This window comes from Vulpes lagopus, chromosome 10 (assembly GCF_018345385.1).
Source record: "Vulpes lagopus strain Blue_001 chromosome 10, ASM1834538v1, whole genome shotgun sequence".
Classification (NCBI taxonomy): Eukaryota; Metazoa; Chordata; class Mammalia; order Carnivora; family Canidae; genus Vulpes; species Vulpes lagopus.
The window spans coordinates 107622346-107648704 of NC_054833.1; the positions used below are offsets into that span (position 1 = coordinate 107622346).

Sequence of the window (26359 nt, forward strand, 5' to 3'; positions counted from 1 at the left end):
GGTGGAACAGCCAAGATCACTCAAATTGCAACAGCCTTTAAGACTACCTGAGTTAGTCTTTCAAGGAGCCGGCTACCTGAGCCCCTCAGCACACTTTGGCCAGTTGCTTTGATCTTCAACAAATTCCACATTGTGGCTTATCCACTACTCCCCTCCTCTCCCATCATTCCCAATGGTACCAATAATTTTCATCAAAGTCTGGTCAGTACAGTCCTCTGCTTAAAACCCTTGATGACATCCCGTTGCACCCAGGATAAATTCTAAAATTCTAACCTCCAACTACAAGGTCCTATAGGACCTGACCTCATATGGTTCACTACACAGATTATTCTTCAGTTCATTTTTTTTTAATTTAGATTTTTTTATTTATTCATGAGAGACAAGAGAAAGAGGCCCCGACACAGGCAGAGGGAGAGGGAGAAGCAGGCTCCGTAGAGGGAGCCTGACATGGGACTTGATCCCAGGTCCCCAGGATCAGGCCCTGGGCCGAAGGCAGCACTAAACCACTGAGCGACCCGGGCTGTCCGATTCAGGGCATTTTGCATATGGTTATCCCTCTGCCTAGAACACTTCCATTGTCCCCTGTTCCACATTTGACAATCTCCTTTCAAGTCTTATTGTAAATGTTATGGTCTTTGTGAAGCCTTCTTGTACTCACAATGCCTACATTAGGTGGCAGACTGCTAATTGCCTACTAAACACCCACTCAACCCTTCTTCACGAACTATACTGTTGGGGGCAGCAATGTGCCCAGACAGAATATTTTATTTCCAGTCATCTTCAAAGACAGCAGCTGCTAATAGGAGGTAAATGAAAGTTGCGGGATGGGTCTGCACAGAAGAGGACTTAACAGCAATGCCTTTTGCTCTTCATGTGCGTGTCTCCTTCCTGAATGAAGCACAGAGATAGCTGGAGCTCAGCCATCTAGGGCCACAACGGGACAATGAGGATGGGAGCCATCCACCAACGATGGTGGGGCAGCAAGACAAAGGAGGTTCCATTGACAGCGTAGATACTCTAGCTCTAGGCTTTTTGTGACACAAGGAAAAGTTTGCCCTACTTGTTTAAGCACAAGAGTCAAGTCTCTGTTACTAACCACTGAGCTTACTTCTAACTAATGTATTAAGATATAAGGTTCTTTCATGTGGCTTTCAGTACCTTCTTCACATCTGCATTTAATACAGTTGTACATATTAATTTGTACAGGTTGTCAAACCTCTCTAGTTAGGCTGTCAACTCCACTGAGAATAGAACCTTTGTCTGTCTTGTTTGTGATAAGATCTCCAGTGTGTAATACAGTTCCTGTTGTTATAAACTTAGAAAATATTTGTTCAATGAATAAATAAAACCGGGTAGGATTTGTTACCAAGATGCACAACATGAAGACACGAGATCAACAGGTGATTTTTTTTTAAAGTCATCTCTATACCCAATGTGGGGCTTGAACTCAGAACCCCATGATCAAGAGTCACACGCTCCACTGACTGAGCCAGCCAGGCACTCCTAGGTGACATTTGCAACTTCACAAACCTATGTCAACAGAGCCCATGCTGAGGATGACAGAGACAACTGCCATCCCAATCTGTTTGCTTCTTAAAGTTCACTATTCTGGGGAAAATTTTCAAAGGGTTTGCCCATGAGCAGCCACAAAACAACAGAGGTCCTTTCTTTGGAAACCATCCAAGGGGTTATAGAATTACCGTGGTCGGGTTGAAGATGGGGGGGTTATCGTTGATGTCAGTGACTGTGATCACAGCTGTTGCAGTTGTAGTTAAGCCTTCGCCTTGCAGGTCAGCAGCCTGAACCACCAAGGTGTACATGGGGACACCCTGCAGAGATCAAACACATTGGTGTCAGGACCAATGGCACCATCAAGCCCAGCCCAGCACATGGAAACACCTTATTTGATCATTTGCTTCAACATCAGCCGGCTTTCTAGGTACAAATCCTCTAGAGTGATGCTTAGATGCGATGCTCAGACGATAAACATAGTAGCACTGGCCTCGGCAGAGTTTTGCATTGTTGGTGTGATTTAGCTGATGTTTATTTGCCCTCAACACCCTATAGATGCTCTTGACCTCTGACCTCTCGGTCCAGCCCAGTGGTGAGCACGCTGATGACTCCTGTGTCCTTGTTGATAGTGAACATCATGCTGCTAGGCAGGAGGGGGTCTTGTGTGAGGATGCTGTAAGCGATGGCGGCGTTGTAGGTGTTCACGTCATCATCCGCATCTGTGGCTGTCACCTGCATCACAGAGGTGCCTGCAAGTGCAAAAGGAGACAAATCAGTTGAGCTGCACTTTGGATTCCAGTCAGCACTGCTCAGTTCAATTCTGTCCAGAGTGTTCAAGGAGAAGTCCCAGGGACAGTACCATGTCATGGCTTCTCCATTCTCTCATTCCCAAAATTTTTACCAAAGTGGTAGTAGGGGAGAAAGAAAGCATTTCACCCAATGAGTAGTGTTCCAAGGACTCAGCTTTTCCAATAGATATTCTGGATGGGGGCTGGAGTATGTAGAATAAATAACCTTAAATTAAAACACTGTGCCATGTTTCTCAGACTGAGTGGATGAGGTGAAAAATAGGAAAAATCCCACCAATATCCACAACTGGCTCCTCAGGCACAGCTTCACCAGACAGAATGGTCATTTGAGATCATGGCCTTGAAGGTAGCAGAGAATACTTACAGCACATGTGTCTGCAAAAAGACTAGCGCCCATGCCATCAACAAAATTCCTTAGGGATCCACAGGAAAAGGACAAAGAGCCCAAGGGAAGAAAGGAGCAAAAAGACTTGAAGAAACAAGCCATCAAGAAGAAACCCAAATGGGCCAGCAAAAATAGAAAATGCTCATTAGCCCATTAATAAATCAGAGAAATGCAACTGTACAGAGATACAACTGCACACTCAACAAAGCTAAAGTCTAACAATTCCAGGATATATATTGCTGGTGGAAGCGTAAAGTGGTTCAACCAGTTTGGAAAACAGTTTGTTACCATGTAGTCACAATGAACGGACACATACCCTACAATTGAGCAACCCACTACTACGGATATTCCCCCCAAAGTCTTGTGTGCATGCATCAGGAAATATGTTAAATAATGCTCTGAGAACACTATTTCTAACAGCAGGAAACTCAAACCCAATTTCCATCAACAGGGGAACAAAGTGTTTTATATAAATACAAAAATATTGAACACTACACGGCAATGAAAATGAATGACCTTTTAGATTGCTATGGGCGCCAACATGAAGAATGTTATGTACATAAAGCTGAATGAGAGAAGCACACCACGGAAATACATGTAGAGTGGGATTCCATGTATGTAAAGCTAGAAAACATGCAAAACAAACAAGATATACAGAGGTAGGTAGACACATGATGAAAAAGATCAAGGAAAGCAAAGGAATGATTACCACAAAAGTCAGGGCAGTGGTTACCTTTATAAGAGTGAGAAAAGAATATGGCCAGGAATGGCAAGGATCTGTTTCTAAATCAGAGAAGGTTCTTCTCTTCTAGGGGGAGGAGGCGGGGGAGATTTTCAAACTGCTCCTATTTTATAATACACACTTCTGTAGAAAGGATGTTTCTGTCTCTCTGTCTCTGTCTCTCTCTCTCTCTCTCTCACACACACACACACACACACACACACACACACACACACACACACACACAGAGGCTTCCAAAGAAGTTCTGTCCCTATGAAGAGTCTGATGCCAAACACAAGCCCCGACACTTTGAGGTCCAAAGAATTTAAGTGTCTTTCTGAGTATTCAGCTACTCGTTATAGACCATACCTGGAAGGGCACCTTCCGTGACAGATCCTTGGAAGACTGCCTGGGTGAACTCAGGCTTGTTGTCATTCTGATCTGTCACCGTGATCACGATCTCCATTGGGTCTTCGACCGCATTCCCATTAGAAGATACGGCATGTGAGTAGAGCTGTAAGAGCCAAGCGAGAGTTACTTGGGCCCCAACAAGGAGGAAAAAATGGGATAAGTCGTGTGGCTCGAACTCTAGCAGGCCTGTACTCCCTCCTACTTACTCTCTAAGAGCCAAGGATGGACACCCCCAGAAGAGAATTTCCCCCCACAAGTGCTGCTGCTTCAGTGATGTCATGACACTGATTGAGGTCATGATATGTAAAGATTCATGGACATAGAACACCCCAGCAGGTCAGAGCTCCCATTTCCCACAGGAGGATAGGGAGCCAGGCCTAAGACACAAGAGAGGGAGGGAGCCTAAAACACCCTGGTTCCCCAGCAGGGGAAAATTTGCTCTGGTTGCTCCAATCTAGTGTCTCTCCCAGAGTTTTCTGCCTTTAGCCTCAATACATTACCCTCCAGCTCTCTAGGTTCACATTGCTACCAAGGCCCAGGAATGGCTTTTGCTTCCCAATGTCATAACTGGCCTCTTCCTTTGGGGCAGGGACTTTTAGCCCCAAGAATAAGTTAAGTTGGTATCTTGGGTCTAAACTCATGTATGGGGATGCCTGGGTGGCTCAGCGGTTGAGCATCTGCCTTTGGCTCAGGTCACGATCCTGGGGTCTTGGGATAGAGTCCCACAGGCTCCCTGTGGGGAGCCTGTTTCTCCCTCTGCCTAGGTCTCCTCCTCTCTCTCATGAATAAATAAATAAACCTTTAAAAAAAATTAAAAACATGTATGATCATAAGGTCTCTTCTCTCTTTATTCCTGATTGGGGGGGGGGAATCAACCCCCCCTCCCCATTTTTTCCAATTCTTCTGTCATTCCCCCCTTGTCAACAGGTATCAAATTAAGCCTCATGTGTCCAGAACACCTGATCTAGGGATCCAACATGGGTGGACCAAAAAATTTTGGAAGGATACAACCCGATTATTAGCAGGCTTCTGAGAGATACTCACAATGTACTTAGCAATTTGTTCTCTATCCAGAGGCTCAGTCACCTTCAGCCATCCTGTTTCTCTTTCAATAATAAACACACCAACAGGAGGTGCGTCAGCTCCTTGGCCAGTGATGCTGTAGAAAACCTTGATTTCTTTGTCCCTGTTAGACTTGATCTGAAGATCAAAAAGAAAGAAACAGAATTATCAAGAAATGATCCTGACATTGGGGCTTTCCCTCTTTTTCTCTTAGGTCCTTCTCTCTCAAACTGCTCCCAGAGAAATAGAGAACCTCCTTCTCTACCTGAACCAGGTTTTTAGGAAATGGGCCTTTCTCGTTTTCCGGGCAGCTGATAGGAGGGATAACCCAGTCTCTCTTCTGTCTTCTGAGTCCATGCTGGGAACTGGGAAATGTGAGCACCTCTGTCTGGGTTTTAGAGGGAGCATCCTAAAAAGAAAGAAGATGAAGAACAAAATCAGATAATTCAGGACAGATACATACAGACACATACAGGCCACACAGTCCCACCTACCTAGCCAGCATCCCCAACCTTCTTGAGGACAGTCAACAGTTTTAACTTAGTAACAAAACACAACCCAATGAACCTCTCTGCCATATAATAAAGACTGTGTTCTCTCTTTTGATCCTTCTAATGTCCAGAGTTCAAGTAATCATTATGCATTCACAATTACATGTTTGAGGGTTTAGTATTATTTTGCAAGTTATCACAAGCCTAAATATATGATACCTGTCGGTTTTAATGAAACATGACACTGCTGATTTAATATCAGAGTTTATCCAACAATTGGATATTCAAACATTTCAATTTTCTCTTATGTTTTTCCTAGGGGTATAGGTCCCCAAAGTGGAGCTCTTAGTGAAGGTGAGTTAAGTTTAAGGAATTGGTACTAAGAACTACTTGTGATCAATACAAATTCTTTAATCTCATTGTGTTATTTTATCTATTTGGTTTCCATTTGTTCTAACAGAAGCTGTTGGGATGGGAACCAAATATATCCTTTGAGACTTGTATTGAACAATTTTCATGTGTGATAAAGACAACTTTATGCACACACAGGGAAATAAGATAGTTGAAGATGGAAGAAAAATATCCTCCAAATTGCTAAGTGCTTTAAAGTGATTAGCAGTAATGCATGAAAGTTCCAGAGGACAGTTCCATCTCCCACACCCCACATAATCATTGATCACCATTTTCCAAAGGTGATTCAAGTGCTATTTCCTGGCTTCTCAAATTTGATCCAAAATGCACAAGATAGAAGAGAAGACCAGATATCATCGGACGCCAGGTGGCTTAACGGTTGGGAGTCTGGGATCCCTGGGTAGCTCAGCGGTTTAGTGCCTGCCTTTGGCCCAGGGCACGATCCTGGAGTCCCAGGATCGAGTCCCGCGTTGGGCTCCCTGCACGGAGCCTGCTTCTCCCTCGCCTGTGTCTCTGCCTCCCTCTCTCTCTCTAGGTCTATCATGAATAAATAAATAAAATCTTAAAAAAAAAAGAAAAAAAAAAAAAGGTTGGGTATCTGCCTCTGGCTCAGGTCATGATCCCAGGTTCCTGGGATCGAGTCTCACATCAGGCTCCCTGCAGGAAGCCTGCTTCTTTCTCTCCCTCTTCCTCTCCCTCTCTGTGTCTCTTGTATTTAAATAGAATAAAAAAAAAAAAAAAAAAAAAAAGATTATCATCGCAGCATCCTTCCCAGTATTACATTTCTACATACTGGTTATGCCCACACACTTTTTCTCTCTCTGCATCCTTGGATTATTAATATTCTAGAGAAGTAGTCCCTCCTGAGCCAAGGACAGGCCATAAAACCAGGCTATTTAGCTGTGAATTCTCACTATGGCACTTCCTACTCTTGGGCAGATTATTTTTCTCTGTTCCACAGTTCCCTAAGAACCAAAAATTGGGATAACATTAGAAGGATTAAATGAGATACTAGTATTACAGGGATCCCTGGGTGGTGCAGCGGTTTAGCGCCTGCCTTTGGCCCAGGGCGCGATCCTGGAGACCCGGGATCGAATCCCACGTCGGGCTCCCGGTGCATGGAGCCTGCTTCTCCCTCTGCCTATGTCTCTGCCTCTCTCTCTCTCTCTCTCTCTCTCTCTCTCTCTCCGTGACTATCCTAAATAAATAAAAAAATTAAAAAAAAAAAAAAAGAGATACTAGTGTTACAGATAAAGCACTTAGAATACAACTATGGCAGTGTTGCCACATACCACTCAATATCCATTCTTCTTTCTTTCTAAAGACAAAAAACCCCCTAAAGTAGCTGTCTCTCTCCATATATCTGTTTTGTATTCAGCACTGTGTTTAAGTAAAAGAGATTTTCTACTGCACTTATAGCTAAGTATGGCATGAGGTCAAGTTGTAACCAGTGAGAGGTAAGCATTATTTAAAAATTCCACAAAGGGGGCACCTGGCTAGCTCAATCAGAAAAGCATATGACTCTAGATCGGAGTTCTAAGTTCTCTATACGCTGGGTATAGAGATTACCTTAATAAAGTATCTTTAATCCTTTAAAAATGCATTCCACAAAAGCTTCTTTTAAAAGCCAGGCAGACAGCTGAGTAATGCATTTTTGTGCTTTCTTTCTCCTTATCATCTAGAATGAAGATTTGATTACAGAGCTCCAGCAGCCATTTCGGATCATGAGGTACCCTTGAGGACAGAAGCCATGTGCTGAGGATGGCAGAATGGGAAGGAAAGGAGAAAGCTGGGCTCCTAGTGACTGTGGGGCCTCCAGATTGGCCATTTACCCTTGAATTTCTTTAACTTGACAGAGAAATACTCTATTCTGCATAAACCACTGTTATTCATGGTTTTCTGTAATATGTATTTGAACTTAATCATGATACAACAAAAAATGGAGGCAAAGGCAAAATTGACAGAAGTAGGAAGGAAATATATATATATATATATATATATATAACTTGTCTTTTGGGACACCTGGGTGGCTTAGTGGTTTAGCGCCTGCCTTCGGCCCAGGGCATGATCCTGGAGTCCGGGGATCAAGTCCCACATCGGGCCCCCTGCATGGAGCCTGCTTCTCCCTCTGCCTGTGTCTCTGCCTCTCTCTCTCTCTCTGTCTCTGTGTCTCTCATGAATAAATAAGTAAAATCTTTAAAAAACAAAACAAAACTTGTCTTTTGATCATAAAAGCCTTTCACACACAGTTGCCCAGCAAGAACTCACCATGCTGAACTTACACGAATGACGGAGTCAGTTGGAGACCTGAGTTAGGGAGTTATGTTAATACACTGCTACTAAGCTCTTCATTTTTCTGATCTGTCCAATTACATCAGGGAGAAAAGAATAATACATCTATCAAGGACTATTAACTTCCTGGAATCCCAACAATCTTTGGGGAGAAAAACAGGAGCCAGCCTGAAAGGCCTTGGTACTTCCAACATGTTCCATACTTTTAAGGCAGTACCAGGATCCAACTAGAATGGCCTCCAGAGACACATTTTGATAGGAAGCACCATGAGAGCAATTTAGAAACTAGCAAAGGTGTCTGACTTGGGTAACAATACCCAGAAACATTCTTGCTAAGAACTGGGCAAACATATATCCTTTCGTTCGTGGCCAATCCACCCACCTGTCCATTCAATATTTACAGGGCTCCTGGAGGGAGCCAGACTGTGGGCCAGGTGCTACAGATACAATGTGGAAGGATCTTGTGCAGATTATAGTTCAATGGAACAAAAGCTTCCCAATGATTCTTCTCTTCTCTTCCCAAAACCCTCCCCACTAGAAACACAAAGAGTAAAATAAAATGGGGGGGAAAAAAAAGAAATGGGGAGTCTACTTCTCCCTCTCCCTCTGCCCCTCCCCTCCCCTCTACTCATGCTCTCAGAATAAAGTCTTTAAAAAATACTAATTAAAAGAGTAAAATAAAGTGATCAGAGAATTGATCTCTTATTCATTCTTCCTTCAAGAAAAAGTCAACAATTACTGAGTACTTACGGTATGCCTACTACAGTTGCAGCATTTCACATGTGTTAATTCACGCAGTCATTATTTCCTTCACATTACAGACAAGGAATTTCAAGCATAGACAGGTTAAGTGAACTTTCCCACGGCTACTCAGGTAGCAAGCGGCAGGACTATGATTCAATCCTAGACAGTGTCCACGCTCTCACCCACTATTCTATATTATCCACAGAAATAATATTAACACCTTGCTATCATTTTACCTGATTGTTCCCCACCCAAACACAAAAAAATTCCCAGCGAGAATTAGTTCAGTTATACCAATGGTTTTCAACGAGGGGTGATTCCACACCCCCTGCCCAGGGGGGTATTGGCCATGTCTGGAGACATTTTTGGTTGTGACAACTAGGAGAGGGCTTCTGGTATCTGTCTAGTGGGCTAAAGTCAGGGAGGCTGCTAAACACACACACACAAAACAAAAACAAAAACTATCCAGCCCAAATGTAAAAGGTGCCAAGGGTAGAGAACTCAGATTAGGCAACAGACTTAAAACAATAGTGAACTTCCAAGAAAGACTCCAACATACATGATGGTGATGGTGGTGCGTCGCTGCCTTCAGCCTAACTCTGGTGGAGAGCTTCCTGCGGCTGGAGTCCCAGGCATGGACAAGAAAACTTATCTCTGGTTTATGAAGTTGTAGAGGCCGCTTGACTGTAATCACACCATCTGTGCCCACTTTGAATCGGGTGTCATCAGAAACATAGGCTGTCCTGGGTAGACCGGTGCATCCTTCAAAACTCACTGTAGGGGATAAGTCACACTAATTAGGAAATGGGGCAGATTAAAGACAAGAACATTAAAAAGTAAGATTGATTCATCCACCAAAAACTTGACTCATACAAAACAAGCACAAGTAAAACAAACACAGACTGGTGACAGAATGGAAAGATATGCAAGTGGTCAATATTATCATTATGTTCTTCGTAATTATAGGGGGACTGTTCATTGTGGTCTGATTTTTTTTGTATCTACTTGTAAAGTGCAAACAGAAACCTGCCTAGAAAGTAACTTCTTTTCAAAAGCCAAAAAAGGGCCTCTCCTTTAGCTGGCTCTTGACAATATGAAAACAGACCACCAAGACAACTAAGAGTCCTTACTAAGTCCAAAACTTAGAGACTGTAAGGTACAGGGAGACGCTGTGGAGAGTCTACATTCAAGTAACAGTTTACATTTATTTCAACTAACAGCGGCAGATAATGAGGCACCTGGCATGATGGTTAAGAGTGTGGGCTCTGGAAGAGACTATCTGGGTTCAAGGCCCAGCTCTGCGACCTTGGGCAAATTACTTAATCTCCCGGTGCCTCAGTCTGTGCCTCTGTCTACCCAACTGTAGAATGAAGCCAACAAGAGCAGCTATCTACTATGGCTGTTTTAAGATACATAGAACAATGCCTGGTCCGTCATAAGCACTATATTAAAGTTTGTTCAATAAAAATTTTAAAAACAGGGGCTCTTGGGTGACACACTTAAGCATCCAACTCTTGATTTCAGCTCAGGTCATGATCTGATTTCAGGGTCATGAAATCGAGCCCCACACCAGGCTCCCTGCTCAGCACAGTCTGCTTGAGATGCTCTCTCCCTCTGCCCCTCCCATTGCTAATACACCCATATGTACACTCTCCTTCTAAATAAATAAAATCTTGGAAAAAAATCTTTAAAAACAAATGTGGCTTTGCTTAATCATTTACTCAATTCTCATGAGTATTCCACAAAAGACACTGATAATTGTAAATACTTCCTGACTGGTTATAGACTTATTATCTGAGGCATACAGAGGTAATGCTTGCTTGCAATCTGATTATTTTCTGTTAGGGGAGATAATTGATCACACAGGGCAGCAAGATAAATGCAAAAAAAAACAGAGAAGGACTACTTGGATAGAGGAATGTTATGATCAATAACTTTGAAACTCTACTTCCGACTATATAGCTACTGAGGTAATAAAACTTAAAAACTACCAACACCCAAAGCTGGAGGTATTGTGGTTTAAAAAGAAAAAAAAAGGCTACACTAAACATCAGAATCCCAAAGGACTTGTTCTACAGGTTTTTCACCAACCAATATGCCAGAAACTGTGCTGAGCTCTAAGGATAAACTTGTAAAGACGACAGACAATGCACCTGCTCTCACTGAGCTTACACTGTTGTAGAAAACATGGACAAATACAGAGACCAATAATTTCAGGTAGTGACAAGTACTAGATACAAAGGAATTAAAAAGGGTGATACAAGAGTGATATAGGAGGTGAGGGCCCCTGGGTGGCTCGGTTGGTTGAGCACCTGACTCTTGATCTCAGCTCAAGCTTATTTTTTCTTTTTTGAGATTTTACTTATTTATATGAGAAAGAGAGGGAGAGAGTGAGTTGGGGAAGAAGCAGAGGGAGAGGGATAAGCAGACTCCACGCTGACACATGGGAGCCCAGTGCAGGGCAGGATCTCAGGACCCTGTGATCATGACCTGAGACAAAAATCAAGAGTTGGATGTTTGAATGAGTCACCCAGCACCCCTCCTCCCAAGCTCAGGTCTTGATCTCAAGGTCGTGAATTCAAGCCCCATGTTGGGCTCTATGCTGGGCGTGGAGCCTACGTTTTAATAATTTTTTTAATTGCTGGGGAAAGGGGGTGATTCAGAAAAGTGTAACTCATACTGGATGATGAGAGCAGGCCAACCTAGGTGGGGGTGGCAGAGCTAAGACCTGAAGGATCAAGTCTTCCAGAAACCTGGCTCAAGAGCCTATGAGGCAGAGGCAACAGCCAATTGAAGAATAGTTAACTATGGGAAACTCTCAAGGCAGCCTGTTTTCATCCTTTTCAAATACTTGCCTTTCATTTCTCCAGTGGAATTTCTATTTTGTCCAAGTGGTTTTATAAAATTTTTGTCCAAGGAATTTTATAAAAATTCCTGTTCTTGAACCTATTTTCCCTGGCTAGACACCTCTATGTTCATGAGGATCAGGTCTCTGCCAGAAATCCCCAAAGCCATCCTCAATTCCTGGGCTGCAGTTTTCATTCTTTTCCACCAGGGGACACCCCTGCAAATGTTTCTGAAGTCAACAGTCCCACCCTGGCCAGAGAAAGTAACCATGACTGGGTGGGAGGGTGAGCAGCCCCGCGGATCCTAAGGCTTGGAGAACTTAAGAAATTTGCCTAGTATCTGGTAACTAGTGAGGGACAGAGCTAGGACCGGCCCTTCATCTGAATTACTTAGTCTCATGATTAAGTTTCCCTGCCCTGAAGAGACCCTGTGAAGGCCTTGTTGTTTTAAGGACAGTTTTGCCTCCTAGCTACAATCCAGGGAAATATGGTGCCACCTTGTACAGTAACCTGGAGCTGAGATCTAGCCAGAGATAGTTCATACGAAGGGAGCTGGGTCCTTCAAACAATCACCCACCCAACACTCTCTCCTCCCTGTTTGTAAAAACAAAAATCAAAACCATGCCTCCATCCCTACCCTCCTCACCTCTTATAACTCACTTCCCAAACTTTACGGGGTGGGAGTGGGGTGAGCAGAGGAAGGCTGTAATAAACACAAGAAGAGGGACAAGAGGCAAAGGCTGGTCTCAGAGTCTGTGGTCAGATAATAAACCCAGATTCCGCCTCGCTCCTGCTGAGTGGCCTTAAACAACATGCTTATTAACCTCTCTGCGCCTGTTGCCCCTACTGGGACATGAAGGATATAGCCACGGATGGAGCCTACCTCATCTGCATTTTTGTGAAGATTAACAAAGACAGTGAATGTGATCAAATTTTGAAAGTGGAAGAGCAATGTGAGTAGAAAATGATAATTATTATTTCTGTGCATTTGGGTAGACATGCAGAAGCCAAGTATTTGCTAAGCGAACAGATGAACTGAAAATGACAAGAGATGCAAGAAGAAATGCCGTCCTTGAGGGATGGGCAGATAGTGCCTTTTAGGTCTGATGTAGGAATTCCATCTCAAACTAGTAAAAACAAGATGTGTTTCAAATAACCCTCCCCCCCAAAACCCAGCCAGCAGAAGTAATGGGGTAATCGGACTGTATTTGGAGGATTGTCACATAAACAGGGAGCAAAAGCTGCCCCCATTTATCATACCAAATTAATTCCTTTCCCCAGCTGGCCCAAATCTGGGCAGTGAAAGTTGGGACAGGCAGGACTGGACTTGCCAAGGGTGGCAGCCTGAAAAATGGAAAATAGTTTTGCAAGTAACTTTGATGCAAGACACTTAACCTGCTTTGGGGCATCTTGTCTTAATGATGGCTAAGCCCCACCCTTTAAGAAGTGACAAAGAAGTGTGAGGAGCCCAACCTGAAATTCCAGGTGCTCATTAAGGCCCATTACCTTTCTATGCAATATGATCCTCTGGGGCTGATAAATCAGAAATTATAGGAAAGATGAGGGAATCTCCTGTTCCCGGAAGCTTGCTGCACCCCTGACAAAGGCTGGGCAGTGTCTCAGAGCCACAGTGACCACTACTGCCAGCACGGGGGAGTCCAACAGGAACAGCAAAGTATTGAAAGGAGGACTAGCACATGGAGACTGGGTATATTTGAACGTCTCACAATAAAAAAAATTAAACAAAAAATAAAACCAGCATGGGATTAAGTATTAAGTCAGGATAACTGCCTTTCCTAAAACCTGTCATCTGGTCACTAGGTCCAGAAACCAATCCCAGAGACAAGAGCCAAGAACCCAAGTGGCCATCTCTAGGTGTGAAAATCTTTTCACTACAATAATATCATCACCATCACCAACCACAGCCTCAACTAATAGCAGATACCTTTTGCCTACTGTTCCCGTAACCTTATTTAAACATTTGTAGAACAATATGTGTCAGGCTCTACTCTGAGCACTTTAAGAATATTATTAACTCACTTCACCCCAGAACTCTATGAAGTTGTTACTACCAGTGCCCCATTTTTACATGTGAGGAAACTGAGGCAGCTCATAAGGTGCAGAGTTGGGACTAGAACCCAGGCAGTCTGAGAGTTCTCGCTCCTAACTACTGTGCCTCACACCACTCTCTACAAGCCAGACCCTTGCACCAAGTTCTTTATGTCCAGCATTCCAATTTAATTCCTCCAGCCACCTCCACTTTCTCTGTCCTGACTTGTATGCTTGTGCGTGGAGGGGCTGGCCTGTCTGGCTCCAAGGTGAGTGCTCTTCACCACTGCTTCCATCTGCAAAATGGGGATAAGCTTCCCAGCAATAATAAAAAGGAATATTAAGGTGAAAAATTTTTTAATACATTTTTAAAAGATTTTATTTATTTGAGAGAGAGAGAACCCAATAGGGGAGAGGGGCAGAGGGGGAGAGAAAAGCAGACTCCCCACGGAGCAGGGAACTCACCGCCGCAGGGCCTGATCCCAAGGCCCCGAGATCATGACCTAACCTAAGCCGAAGGCAGATGTTTAGCCAACTAAGCCACCCAGGTGCCCCTAAAAGTCTATTTAACACATCGTGATTCTCCCGCGTTATTCATCCTATAAGAGCCCTATTTGCTAACTCACTTGGCAGAAATGACTTAAGCCTAAGATAAAAATTAAATCCTTTCCTTGCTTGGAATTGCTGTTGTGGCTCAAACAGTCCTGCTCTAAGGATTCCCTTTCTACTTCCGCCCCCGCCAAGCCCCACAGCTGGAATGTGAGTGGGTAGAAACCAGACAGTCTCAAAGCCTTCATATATTTCTGGGAGATGTTGGGATTTAAGAACAGGGACTGACAATCAAAGCCAGCTAACCATAGTTGAGTTATTTGGTAACTAGTGGGATAAACCAGTCTCTTAGCAGCAACTACTTGAAAGCAGTGTTTGCCCCACCCGACACACAAAGGCACGCATTATGGATTGTTTCTCTCTCATTGGAACACATTTCCCACAGCCAACACCAGAGAACCCTGCATTTAGATTTATTTCAAGGACCATTTGAACTCAACCACCCAGCCTTAAGAAGAAAAAGTCACACACACAACAAGATCAGAGAGCCTTCTGAGGCTCCTGGGGGTCATGTCACCACTGCGTACCCCAAACCAAGGACTCTGGTTTCTGACTTACATACCGAAGATAAAAGACAGAAGGTTTAACTTGATGGCCAAAAGGAATCCTGGAGAGACAGACTAATCGCTTAGCCGGGCAGGGCAGGAGTTGTTTTGTTTTGTTTTTTCCTGGGTAGGCGTGGTATTTCTAATTCCAACCACAAAGCCCGAATTCTCCATGGATACCACTGTCTATAAAATTTCTTTCTAGGTTCCATTTTCTTTGATGGCACTCGGTGATTCTGGAACATCTCCCTTTGATGAGTGTCAATGAAATTACTCAAAATTAGGAGTTTACTGAGAACTCATGCTCAGAAAAAAAAAAAAAAAGCATGTTTAAAAAATGAGCATCGAGCATCTAGGTGGCTCAGTCAGTTAAGCATCTGCCTTCAGCTCAGGTCATGACCTTAGTTAGGGTCCAGGGATTGAGCCCCACGTTGGGCTAGTCTGTTTCTCCCTCTCTCTCTGCTCCTCCCCATTGCTCATGCACTCTCCCCCTCTCTTTCTCAAATAAATAAGACATTCAAAAAAAATAGGAAGAAAAGGATGATCAGATCTCCAAGTTGTTCACACTCTGGGGATGTTGAGATTCAAGATGGGTCTTTTTAGCCTGGGCAAGTACATAGATACTTCTATAGGTGTCCATTTGCTACCAACTAGCAACCTAACATCACAACCTAATAGCTGTATGGGATATGCTGGCCCTGGGTGGTAGGAATTAAGCAGCCTAATAAATGAGGAAACTGATTATAAATGAGGAAATTGAGGCTCCGAAGTCTCAGCAGAGAGAACTGGCCAAGCCACAGAGACATGTAGAGGTCTGGGCCTCTGTCAGGAGTTAACCACCTTAGTATCCAAGTCGTCTGTCACTAGTTCCTAGCTGAATGGATACCGGAGGGTTAAGTTCCCACAGGACAGGTGAGAGTACCTGATGGTAACCGCGACGTGTCCCGTCTCCACCTTCACCTGACACGCACGCATTATTCCCTCACTCTCCTTGAGGGAAAGCTGTTACAGTCCCAGGGCCACAGAAAAACACAGGGACAGGGAGATAGCCAAGTGAAAGAGGAAGTTTTAAATTTCAGATCCAAGAATGTTCCGCTGTAGATCACCACATTACATAAGCTAAAGTAAGTCAAAGTTCCTCTCATCAGTCAGCTTAAACCCCAAACATTTTCTGGAGGAAGATAAGCAGCTTGTATTCCTGGTAGACAGCATGACTTGCAGCTGGTGTCCACAAAATCTGGGTGATGTGCTCCAGGAGCACTGTCGGCTGGGGAGCCCGCACCCCGCCCAATCTCCCGTGTTGATAGGCAGCTCCCAAGGGATCTCAGGGACAAGAAGTTTACTTTCATGAAGTCTACCGCATTCTTTCTCCCAGCCTCCCATTATGTCTTGCCAGAACAAATTATAAGTGGTTTCAGATATGGGGTATAGTTTATACACACACACACACCCGGATATTACTCAGCCATCAAAAACAATGAAATTTTGTCACTTGCAATGACAGTGGTGGAGCAAGAGTGTATTACACTAGGTGAAATTAGTCAGAGAAAGACAAATACCATATGATTTCACTCATCTATGAATCATCTGTAAATCAAAGAAATAAAATCTTAAACAAAAAAATAAATTATTTGAGAGAGAGAGAGAGAACCCAAGCAGGAGAAGCAGCAGAGGGAGAAGGAGCAGCAGACTCCCAGGTGAGCAGAAAGCCCGATATGTGGCTCAATCCCAGGATCCCGGGATCATGACCTGAGCTGAAGGCAGATGTTTAACCAACTGAGCCACCCAGGTGCCTCTCTTCTGTGGAATTTAAGAAATGAAACAGATAAACATGGGGGAAGGGGGGGGGGAAGAGAAGGAGGCAAACCATAAAAAACTATTAACTATAGAGAACTGAGAGCTGCTGCAGGGGCAGTAGGTGGGGGGATGGGGTAGATGGGTGGTGGGTATTAAGGAGGGGACCTGCTGTGATGAGCACTGGGTGTTTTATGTAAGAGATGAATCACTAAATTCTACTCCTGAAACCAACATTACACTATATGTTAACTAATACAATTTCAATAAAAACTTGAAACAAAATAAATGAACACAAATTGTATAAAAATAATAAAAAATAGTCTGCATGTAATGAACACCCTAAAAACAGATGTCAACAATGAACCCAGCTGGGTAGGAAGTGAGGAGCAGTCTCCTTCAAGTGTTTCCATCAAAACAGATCAAAAAAAAAAAAAAAAAAAAGGGGGATCCCTGGGTGGTGCAGCAGTTTGGCGCCTGCCTTTGGCCCAGGGCGCGATCCTGGAGACCCGGGATCGAATCCCACGTCGGGCTCCCGGTGCATGGAGCCTGCTTCTCCCTCTGCCTGTGTCTCTGCCTCTCTCTCTCTCTCTCTCTCTGTGTGACTATTATAAAAATAAATAAATAAATAGGATTTATTAAAAAAAATAGTGAAAGGTAACCCACAAATATATTATGTTAGGGATTCATTTATAAAAAAAAAAAAAAAAAACAAAACAGATCGAGGTATGGGGTGCCGAGCTGGCTTAGACCATAAACCATGAAACTCTTGATCTTGACGGTGTAAACTTGGGCTCCACACTGGGTGTAGAGATTACTTACTAATAATAAAATCTTAAAAAACAAAACACACACAACAGACTGGTGGGGAGCAGGGCATCGGTGTGCACAGAAAACACTGAGGTTACAGATCAAGGAACACTTAGCCCAGGCCTCTCCCAAGGGGAGCTGGAAAGGTTAAAGGCCTCACCATCGTTGATCCCCCCACCCTGCTTTGTTTTAAGGTTAGGCATGGCCGTCTAGGTCACTCTGGCAGTGGATGTTTGCTCCCCGTCATGTTTCTGCTTGGGCTAATGGTCCATTATTTCTCAGAGAGCAAATATCCCGGATGTTGATTGATCAGCACACTAAAAAATGTCATAAATGGCACTTCTGGAGTTAGTAAAAAGCCAGTGCAAATACTTTTATGGCTGCACATTTGTGTGAAGGGGTTGAACCAAGTCAAGTTCAAATCCCAGTAACAAGTTGTACTTTGACCTTCCTTGAGCATCTGCTTCTGTATTCTGGAAAGGGAGACAGGGAGACGTCCTCATCTCCTTTGAGTGATTGTTTCAAGGATTCTTTGTTCCACAACTGGTTCCAGAGCCCTTATTCTTGGCCAGGCATCATTCTAAGGCCTGGCAAGTACAGCACTGTAAGGTCCTTGCCCTCAGAGGACTTCCATTCCAGGGAGGAAGAGATCATTAACAACTAAGGGTCAGGAATGCAAAGTGCTAATACAGAAAAAGCAGCAGGTCAGGGAGTTCTAAGGCTTGATGCAGAGCGAGGGGGGCGGGGGGCACAATTTAACAGAGGGCATTTAGGGACACCTCAAGAAGGGGCATTTGAAGAGACTGTTCCGGTTTTCTGGCTGCAGGCCAAAGCAAGGCAGTGAGCCATGTGGCAGTGTGGGGGACAGTTCCAGGGCCTGCTCAAGCCCTATACACCTAACACTCAGCTCCTGTCCTAGTACTGAACACCCAGCCACGAACACAACAGGACACAGGCCCTGCCCTGCCGGGGCTGCCTTTCTAGTGCGATGACAATGATGTCATGGCCTAACCAAGAGCGGCATCGCCTCCTGCTCCTTGAGTCCAGAAGGGCCAGAGGGCCCCTCCATTCCCTCTGCCCTTTTGTTATCAAGGCCAGAAAAGAACTCCGTTTTGGGGATGACCGGGTGGCTCAGTGGTTGAGCATCTGCCTTGGCTCAGGGTCCTGGGATCCAGTCCCACATCAGGCTCCCTGTGAGGAGCCTGCTTCTCCCTCTGTCTCTTTCTGTGTCTCTCATGAATAAATTAAATATTTAAATTAAAAAAAGAAAAAGAACTCAGTTTTAAATCTTTTGTTTTTGCCTTCCACTGGAGAGTTCAGAAATGAGCCAGCACCCACGGATAAAACCTCACTCAGTTTAATCTCAATACTCCTGTCTTCATGGGGGCTCCAGGGGTTCAGCTGGGGAAGCTGGGGCTGCTTTGTGGCTCAAGTCTGGGACAGTGGGCTTGGCTTCAATGTCCCAGGATGGACACTAACCAGCAAGGAATCTCATTTCAATTCATTTAAGGAGGGGAAGTGAGCCAACACTGAACTTCACTCTAACAGAAGCTGGCACCTTGCCTGTTGCAGAGGTGGAGCTGGGACTTCGTCCCTGACTTAGGGAGGGAACCTTGTTTGGTTTTATCAAAAAGAACAAAGAGAACTGAGGTGGGGGGTGCTCTGGCTTCCATATTAAATTGGAGTTTTACGGTCCCAGCTCCTGGCTGCATGTTAAGTACACAAACACCCAACCCACCTGCCTAAATACAGAGGCGCTAACTGATCATTCCCACAGGGCTGCAGGCCAGGATACATTCCTGCGGCCAGCTTGGGCAACTCCAGGAACTGTTTGCTTATTGATTAGAAAGGAAAGGTTCCCTCTCACACCACAGTAACTGCCCACTTTTCCTTTCTGTTGGTTTCCCTGAGGCCAGGGAGGGCCCCCTGTTCTGAATTCCAAAGCAGCTGAATCGCTCCTCCCTCTAGCTCCTGCTGACCCCTCACTGGTAAAGGCAGTGACAGGCCTGGGGAAGGGGCCAGGCCATAGGCCCTAATGCAGCAGGAAGGGCTCCGCTGGTTCTAGTTGTCCACTTGTGCAATAAAATACCTTGACCAAAGTATCTCTAACATCGTCTCCAACCAGGGTCTAACATGTCCTACACATAGATTCCTGGGATGCTTTTAAAAATACTCAGGCGTGGGCATATACCTTAAGTCTTCCCCAGGTGCTTAGAGCACCCAGTGAGGGCTCCCTTTGTGCAAGGCAAGCATCAGAATAAGCACTTTTTATTATCACAACAACCAATATGAGAAGGATCCTCTTCCAATGACATCAGTCAAGGCTTAGAGATATTAAGTGACTCTCCCAGGACCACACAGCAAATATTGGTCTAGTTGAACCCCAGGACCACAGTTTTTGTTTTTGTTTTTTTAAAGATTTTATTTATTTATTCATGCGGGACAGAGAGAGAGAAGCAGAGACACAGGGAGAGGGAGAAGCAGGCTCCATGCACGGAGCCTGACGTGGGACTCGATCCCACGTCTCCAGGATCATGCCCTGAGCTGAAGGCGGCGCTAAACCGCTGAGCCACCCGGGCTGCCCCCAGGACCACAGTCTTAACTCTCGCATAGCCTCCACAACCTGTGGACTACTGGACGCTAATGTGATGGGAAAAACACACACTTCACATTTCCTCAGTCACTTTTTTAACATTTTATTCATTTATTTCAGAGACAAAGAGAACAAGCAGAGGGAGGTGCAGATGGAGAAGGAAAAGCAGACTCTATACGGCACAACACAGGGTCGATCCCACAAACCTGAGGATTATGACCTGAATGCTGGGATCCCTGGGTGGCTCAGCGGTTTAGCGCCTACCTTAGGCCCAGGGAGGGATTCTGAAATCCTGGGATTGAGTCCCACATCAGGCTCCCTGCATGGAGCCTGCTTCTCCCTCTGCCTGTCGCTCATGCTCTCTCTCCTCTCCTCTCTGTCATGAATAAATAAATTCTTAAAAAAAAAAAAAAAAGTTGAATGCTTAACCAACTCAGCCATCCAGAAGCCCCTCCTCACTTTTTATCAGGGTGCTGTTACCCACATCTATCCCCTCCCCAAATCCTAGTTTTTTGTTTTTAATTTAAAAAGTAGCACCTTAAAAAAAAAAAAAGTAGCATCTTCTATCCATCAGAGGAAGTAACAAAATACAGATAACACCGCTGCATTATTCATAATAGACAAAAAGTGGCAACAACCCAAATGTCCCTCAATTGATGAATGGGTCAAATGTAGTCTATCCATATGACATTAGTCAGCAATAAAAAGAAATGGACTGCAGATACATGCTACACCACAGATGAACCTTGAAAACCTTTCACTGAGAGAGAAACTAGTCATATAAGACTGTTTTTGTATGGTTCAATTTATACGCAATGCCCAGAATCAGTAAAGCTATAGACCAAAAATCAATTAGGACCTGCCTAAGACTGGAGGTGTCGGGATGAGCAGAGCTGAGGGGTGATAGCCACAGGGTGAGAGATTTCTTTTGGGGATGATGAAAATGCTTTAAAATGGTATGATTGCACAACTGTAAATATGTTGAAAAGCCATTGAATCCTACATTTTACCTCTTTTAACCCAACACTACACTTTAAATGGGTGTAATATACGATCTAAGAAGTATATCTCAATATAAACTTTTAATTTAAAAAAAAAAAAAAAAGGACAAAGCCAAAAGCACAAAGCCCTCACGGTCTAATCCAGAGAAGATACTGTCTATGCTTGCAATGAATGCGTTCCTCAGATTCTGGCCAACATCCCTCTTGTGATTCATTTATGTCCCCTTTCTGCAATTCTTTGATAGCCTGGTTGGGTGTGTGTGTGTGTGTGTGTGTGTGTGAGTGTTTAGTCAGGGTATAAGGGTGCCTGGCTGGCTCAGTCAGAAGAGTGTACGACTCAATCTTGGGGTCATGCGTTCAAGCCCCATGTTGGGTGAAGATAAAGAAAGAAAAACTCAAAAAAAAAAAATTAGGGATGGGCACTACTGTATTTTTAAGAATCTTCTTTCTTGGGGCATCTGGGTGGTTCAGTTGGTTAAATGTCTGCCTTTGGCTCAAGCATGATCCCAGGGTCCTGGGACCGAGCCCGTGTAGGGCTCTCTACTCCATGGGGAGATTGTTTCTCCCTCTCACTTTGCCTGCCCCTCCCCCTGCTTGTGCTCCCTTTTTCTCTGCCAAATAAAATCTTAAAAAAAAGAACCTAATTTTCTTCTTTTTCTCCACTGACCCATTAAAAAATATTAACCTATGCAGTTATTAGGATAGATACGGTATTACTACTCTGCCACAGATGGGAATGACACACTACTGAGGGCAAGAGCATCAATGAACCTTAAAAGCATTATATTCAGTGAAAGAAAAAGACCAAAGACTGGAAAATATTGCCAGCCCTGGAGATCTGGATTCAGTTAGCTTGGGGAATGGCTCAGGCCTGAGTTTTTTGTTGTTGTTGTTGTTGTTATTTAAGTGCACTAAAGAGTACCTTCTTATTTATATGAAAATTCTAGGGCAGCCCTGGTGGCTCAGCCTAGGGCGTGATCCTGGAGTCGTCCCGCGACCCAGTCCCCGCGTCGGGATCCCTGCATGGGGCCTGCTTCTCCCTCTGCCTGTGTCTCTGCCTCTCTCTCTCTCTCTCCGTCTCTCATGAATAAATAAATAAAATCTTAAAAAAAAATTCTAGAAAACAAGAGAGAAAGCTGATCAGTGGGAGGGGAGGATACAGTTGGGGACACCCTGGTCTTGAGTTAGAAAGGGTCTGGGAGGCCATGATGCCTCCTTTTACCCCTAAGTTCCTGGGGGGCGGTGGTTTGGAACTTGGGAACTTGTGTGAGGTGTTCCCAGAAGGAAGGGGCAGGCTGGAAATTAGTTAGTCCCTACTGCCCCCGCTGAGGTTGTGGCCCCTCCCAACTTTTCTTCCCGTTTCCTAAAGGCATTTTGTTTAAAAATAAAATAAAATAAAATAAATCCTGGGTTGAAGAAAGCATTCTAAAAGTGGACTGTGGTGATACCACACAGCTGGGTACATTTATAAAAATTATCTCCCTGTACACTTGCAGTGGGTAAATTGTGTGGTATGTAAATTACATCTGGATGATCCTGTAACAAAAATAAGTTACTTGGGTCTCCTTTGAGTCAAAGTCCCATAGTTCAAAACAAGACACAATCCATGCACACAATACTGCCACAGTCTGAGTTATGAAGAAGTAGGGAGGGAAAAGAGAAGCCACAAATAATTCTTTATAATTAGAAGAGTAAATACCCAATATAACGACAGTGATTATGTGCAGGTATCGTGCTGAGCACCTGACAAACCTTGACTCCTAGGCTGCTATAAAGCAGGTGGGGTTCTCTAATCCCTCAATGCTGATGGAGGCCCAGAAGAGCTTCTGTCATTTGCTCAAGGTCACAGAGCTAGTCAGTCTCTGAAGCGGAATTCACACCCAGTTCCAGCCACCACTGCCTTAGCCATTAGGCTAAACCTGCTCTGCCTTGAGGAAGGAGAGAAGCTCCAGGGGCAGCAGAGCAACGTGAGACTGATGCAGATCCACGCGGAGCATACAGGTAGACTGCTAACACCAGACTTAGGCTCTGTAAAGAACACAACACAGATAGAAATGCATGCCCGGGGCACCTGCGTGGCTCAGTGGTTGAATATCTGCCTTCAGCTCAGGGCAGTAATCCCAGGGTCCTGGGATCGGGTCCCGTATAGGGCTCCCCGCAGGGAGCCTGCTTCACCCTCTGCTATGTCTCTGCCTCTCTCTGTGTGTCTCTCATGAATAAATAAATAAAATCTTAAAAAAAAAAAAAAAGGATATACATGCCCAACTGGGGCAGCATTCCCAAGGCCTGAGTGACACAGAAATGTGCTGACTCTGGCTGTTGGAAACATGGAAATCTGCTGTGGAGTTTGGAATGTGGAATCATTCAGTAAACTAAGGAACAAGGACTGGAAACCTCTTTCACACAGAGAAGGCTTGCACCTTTTTCCAAATGTGGGTTGTGCTAGAAAAGCACGGGCCTTCTGACTCTGACATTTGCAACACAACTCCTAAAAGGGCTCCAAAGAACAGCTGGAAGCCAAAGTTGCAGAAGTTAGGCATTTCCCACAGTCTCTAGGTCACATGCGTTTGCAGATGACTCCGAAACAAGTGCTCGCTTGTCCAATAAAGCTTACAAGAGGAGGCTTTCTCTTTTTTAATAGATGCTAGCATCATTTTTCATTATCAGAACAAATAAGCATTGATGCAAAAGGCCGTAGATTCTAAGAGCGTTTACTAAATCTACTCAATTGGCTCTAAAGGTAACTGCTCAGCCCCCATGGGTGCCTTTGCATAGGCCCCTGAGAAATAAACTCCACAACCAATTCTGTATCCCTCCAAGTGCCAGGAAAAAGCAGAAATATCTCAGACTGGGGTGCTCACTTCAAGAGTTTCAAAAAAGTAAAAAATAAATGAATTAATGAATGAATGAAAAGGACATGAAGACCAGCCCAGTAGCTCCAGATGTGGACTTTGCCATAAGCTGCAGTACAGCCACAGGCCACATCCTACAAGATGCAGCTGTATGGTTGCTGCTACCACACAAGGACCTGGGGCATTTACCCCCATGGCACCTCCCAAAATTTTCATTTTCCTGGTTGCAACTCTTTCAAGACTCCGTGGAACTTTTACGCAGCCTCTTCCCATTTTCCAATGTGATCAAAATTGGAATGTTGTACACATGCAACATGACCTATGTACAAGGCTATTCACCAACGCATTGTTTGTAGTAGCAAATAGAGACAACTCAAACAACTATTAATAGAAGATTAAATAAACCATAGAATTTTCTCAATTTCCAGTGAAATATTATCGTGGTTATAAAACAAGAAAGCTCTTTACGCACTACAATGAAATGAACTTTAAGACATATTGCTGGGTGAAAAAGGTGCAAAGCAGTGCAAGAATAAGAATATATATTCAGGGATCCCTGGGTGGCTCAATGGTTTTTTTTTTTTTTTTTTAAGATTTTATTTATTTATTCATGATAGTCACAGAGAGAAAGAGAGAGAGAGAGAGAGAGAGAGAGGGGCAGAGACACAGGCAGAGGGAGAAGCAGGCTCCATGCAGGGAGCCCGACGTGGGATTCAATCCTGGGTCTCCAGGATCACACCCTGGGCCAAAGGCAGGCGCTAAACCGCTGCGCCACCCAGGGATCCCTGGCTCAATGGTTTAGCACCTGCCTTTGGCCCAGGGTGTGATCCTGGAGTCCTGGGATCAAGTTCCACATCAGGCTCCCTGCATGGAGCCTGTTTCTCCCTCTGCCTGTGTCTCTGCCTCTCTTTGTGTGTGTGTGTCTCTCTCATGAATAAATATTTAAAAAATATATATATTTTAAAAAGAATATAGATTCATATGTTTGCATACAGAAACTTTGAAAGAAACCAATAAGCAAGATTATAAGAATGAGGAAGGGTCTGTTATTAGACCAAAATAGGACAGAGTGGGAATGCAACTTTTCAATGTGTATACTTTTTATATTGGTTGATTTTAAAGCCATGTGAACATATTCATCCATAAAGAAGAAAAAGATGAATTATAAGGGAACATATATAAATTGTTTTAGGAGAAGAATTTATATTTTTGCAAGTGCTCAGAGGACTTGTCTCCAGGGGACCAGAACCCCTCTAAGAATCTCAGCAAAGCCATAGGGAGGGGTCCACATGGGCGATGGGAAAGAAGGGGATAGATGACCCACACATGACCAGAGAAGGAAGGGGTGCTGCAGAGGAGGGCTCTAGTCAGGTGGTCTGGGAAAAATGCTGGATGCCAAGTCAGGGGACTAGATTCTCAGGAAGTAGGGGGTTCGTCAGGAAGAGGAACACTCATGCAAGTCCCTTCATTCTCTCCCTGGGTTAGTTTTCTCATCGGTAACACACAGTCTGGACTTCATCAAAAGATGTGAGCTCGAGGGCTTTCTTCTTGGACATCATGCAAGTAGAACCAGTATGCCTCTCGTGGAGGCCATTCTGACCATGTTTGCAGATTTTACATTCTTGATCTCACAGGGGGACTCACACATGTGAACAAGGACAGACATCCTTGCAGAATCACTGCAGGTGTGGTGAGAGGGGCCCTGAGACAGAAACAGCACCAAGAGAGGGTAGGTTAAATGAGCAAGAGGCATGCAGAAATCACACTTAAGATAGTCATTAAAAAGAATCAGGTAAATCTATGCATAATAACGGGAGGAATCTGTCTTTAAATAAAAACAAAAAGCAAGGGGGATCCCTGGATGGCTCAGAGGTTTAGCGCCTGCCTTCAGCCTAAGGTGTGGTCCTGGAGGCCCGGGATCGAGTCCCACATCAGGCACCCTGCATGGAGCCTGCTTCTCCCTCTGCCTGTGTCTCTGCCTCTCTCTCTGTCTCTCATGAATAAATAAATAAAATCTTTAAAAAAAAAAAAAAACGGCAAAATAGGCTGGAGAATTCACCTAGAACATCTTTAGGAATCTCGAGAGCAGACTGCTGGGGTGGGGGGAAACAGGTGGGAGACTCCCTTTTAGATCCTTTTGCACCATTTAAACCGGTTCACATTTGCTTCCTAACTTCACAAAAACTGACATTTTTCTTTTCTTTAATGAAAGAGTAAAACTGAAGGAGCGATGCTGTTTAGTTGACTAACTTTGGCGGGCAAGCCTTGCATCCAGGCTTCCCAAAACCCTGGATGCAGACTTCAGCTGCATTATCAGAAACAAGACACCCGGGATATGAGAAGCTATCTGGTCCTGTTCTGTCCAATTCCATCTGTGGTTGGAGAAGTACATTCTCGGGGTTACAATCTAATGAGCTCAATG

The 26359-nt window shown here is 44.3% G+C and overlaps 1 protein-coding gene across 1 annotated transcript in view; it reads right to left on the minus strand.

Annotated features, from left to right (window-relative positions):
- Positions 1-26359, minus strand: part of CDH1 (cadherin 1) — a 73140-nt gene that overhangs the window by 15658 nt on the left and 31123 nt on the right. Inside the window, exons 3-8 of the mRNA XM_041771991.1 lie at positions 9398-9612; positions 5166-5309; positions 4883-5038; positions 3797-3941; positions 2086-2261; positions 1701-1829 (exon numbers count right to left, since the gene is read on the minus strand). Of these exons, the coding sequence (XP_041627925.1) occupies positions 1701-1829; positions 2086-2261; positions 3797-3941; positions 4883-5038; positions 5166-5309; positions 9398-9612 (965 nt within the window). The remainder of the gene's footprint in view (positions 1-1700; positions 1830-2085; positions 2262-3796; positions 3942-4882; positions 5039-5165; positions 5310-9397; positions 9613-26359) is intronic.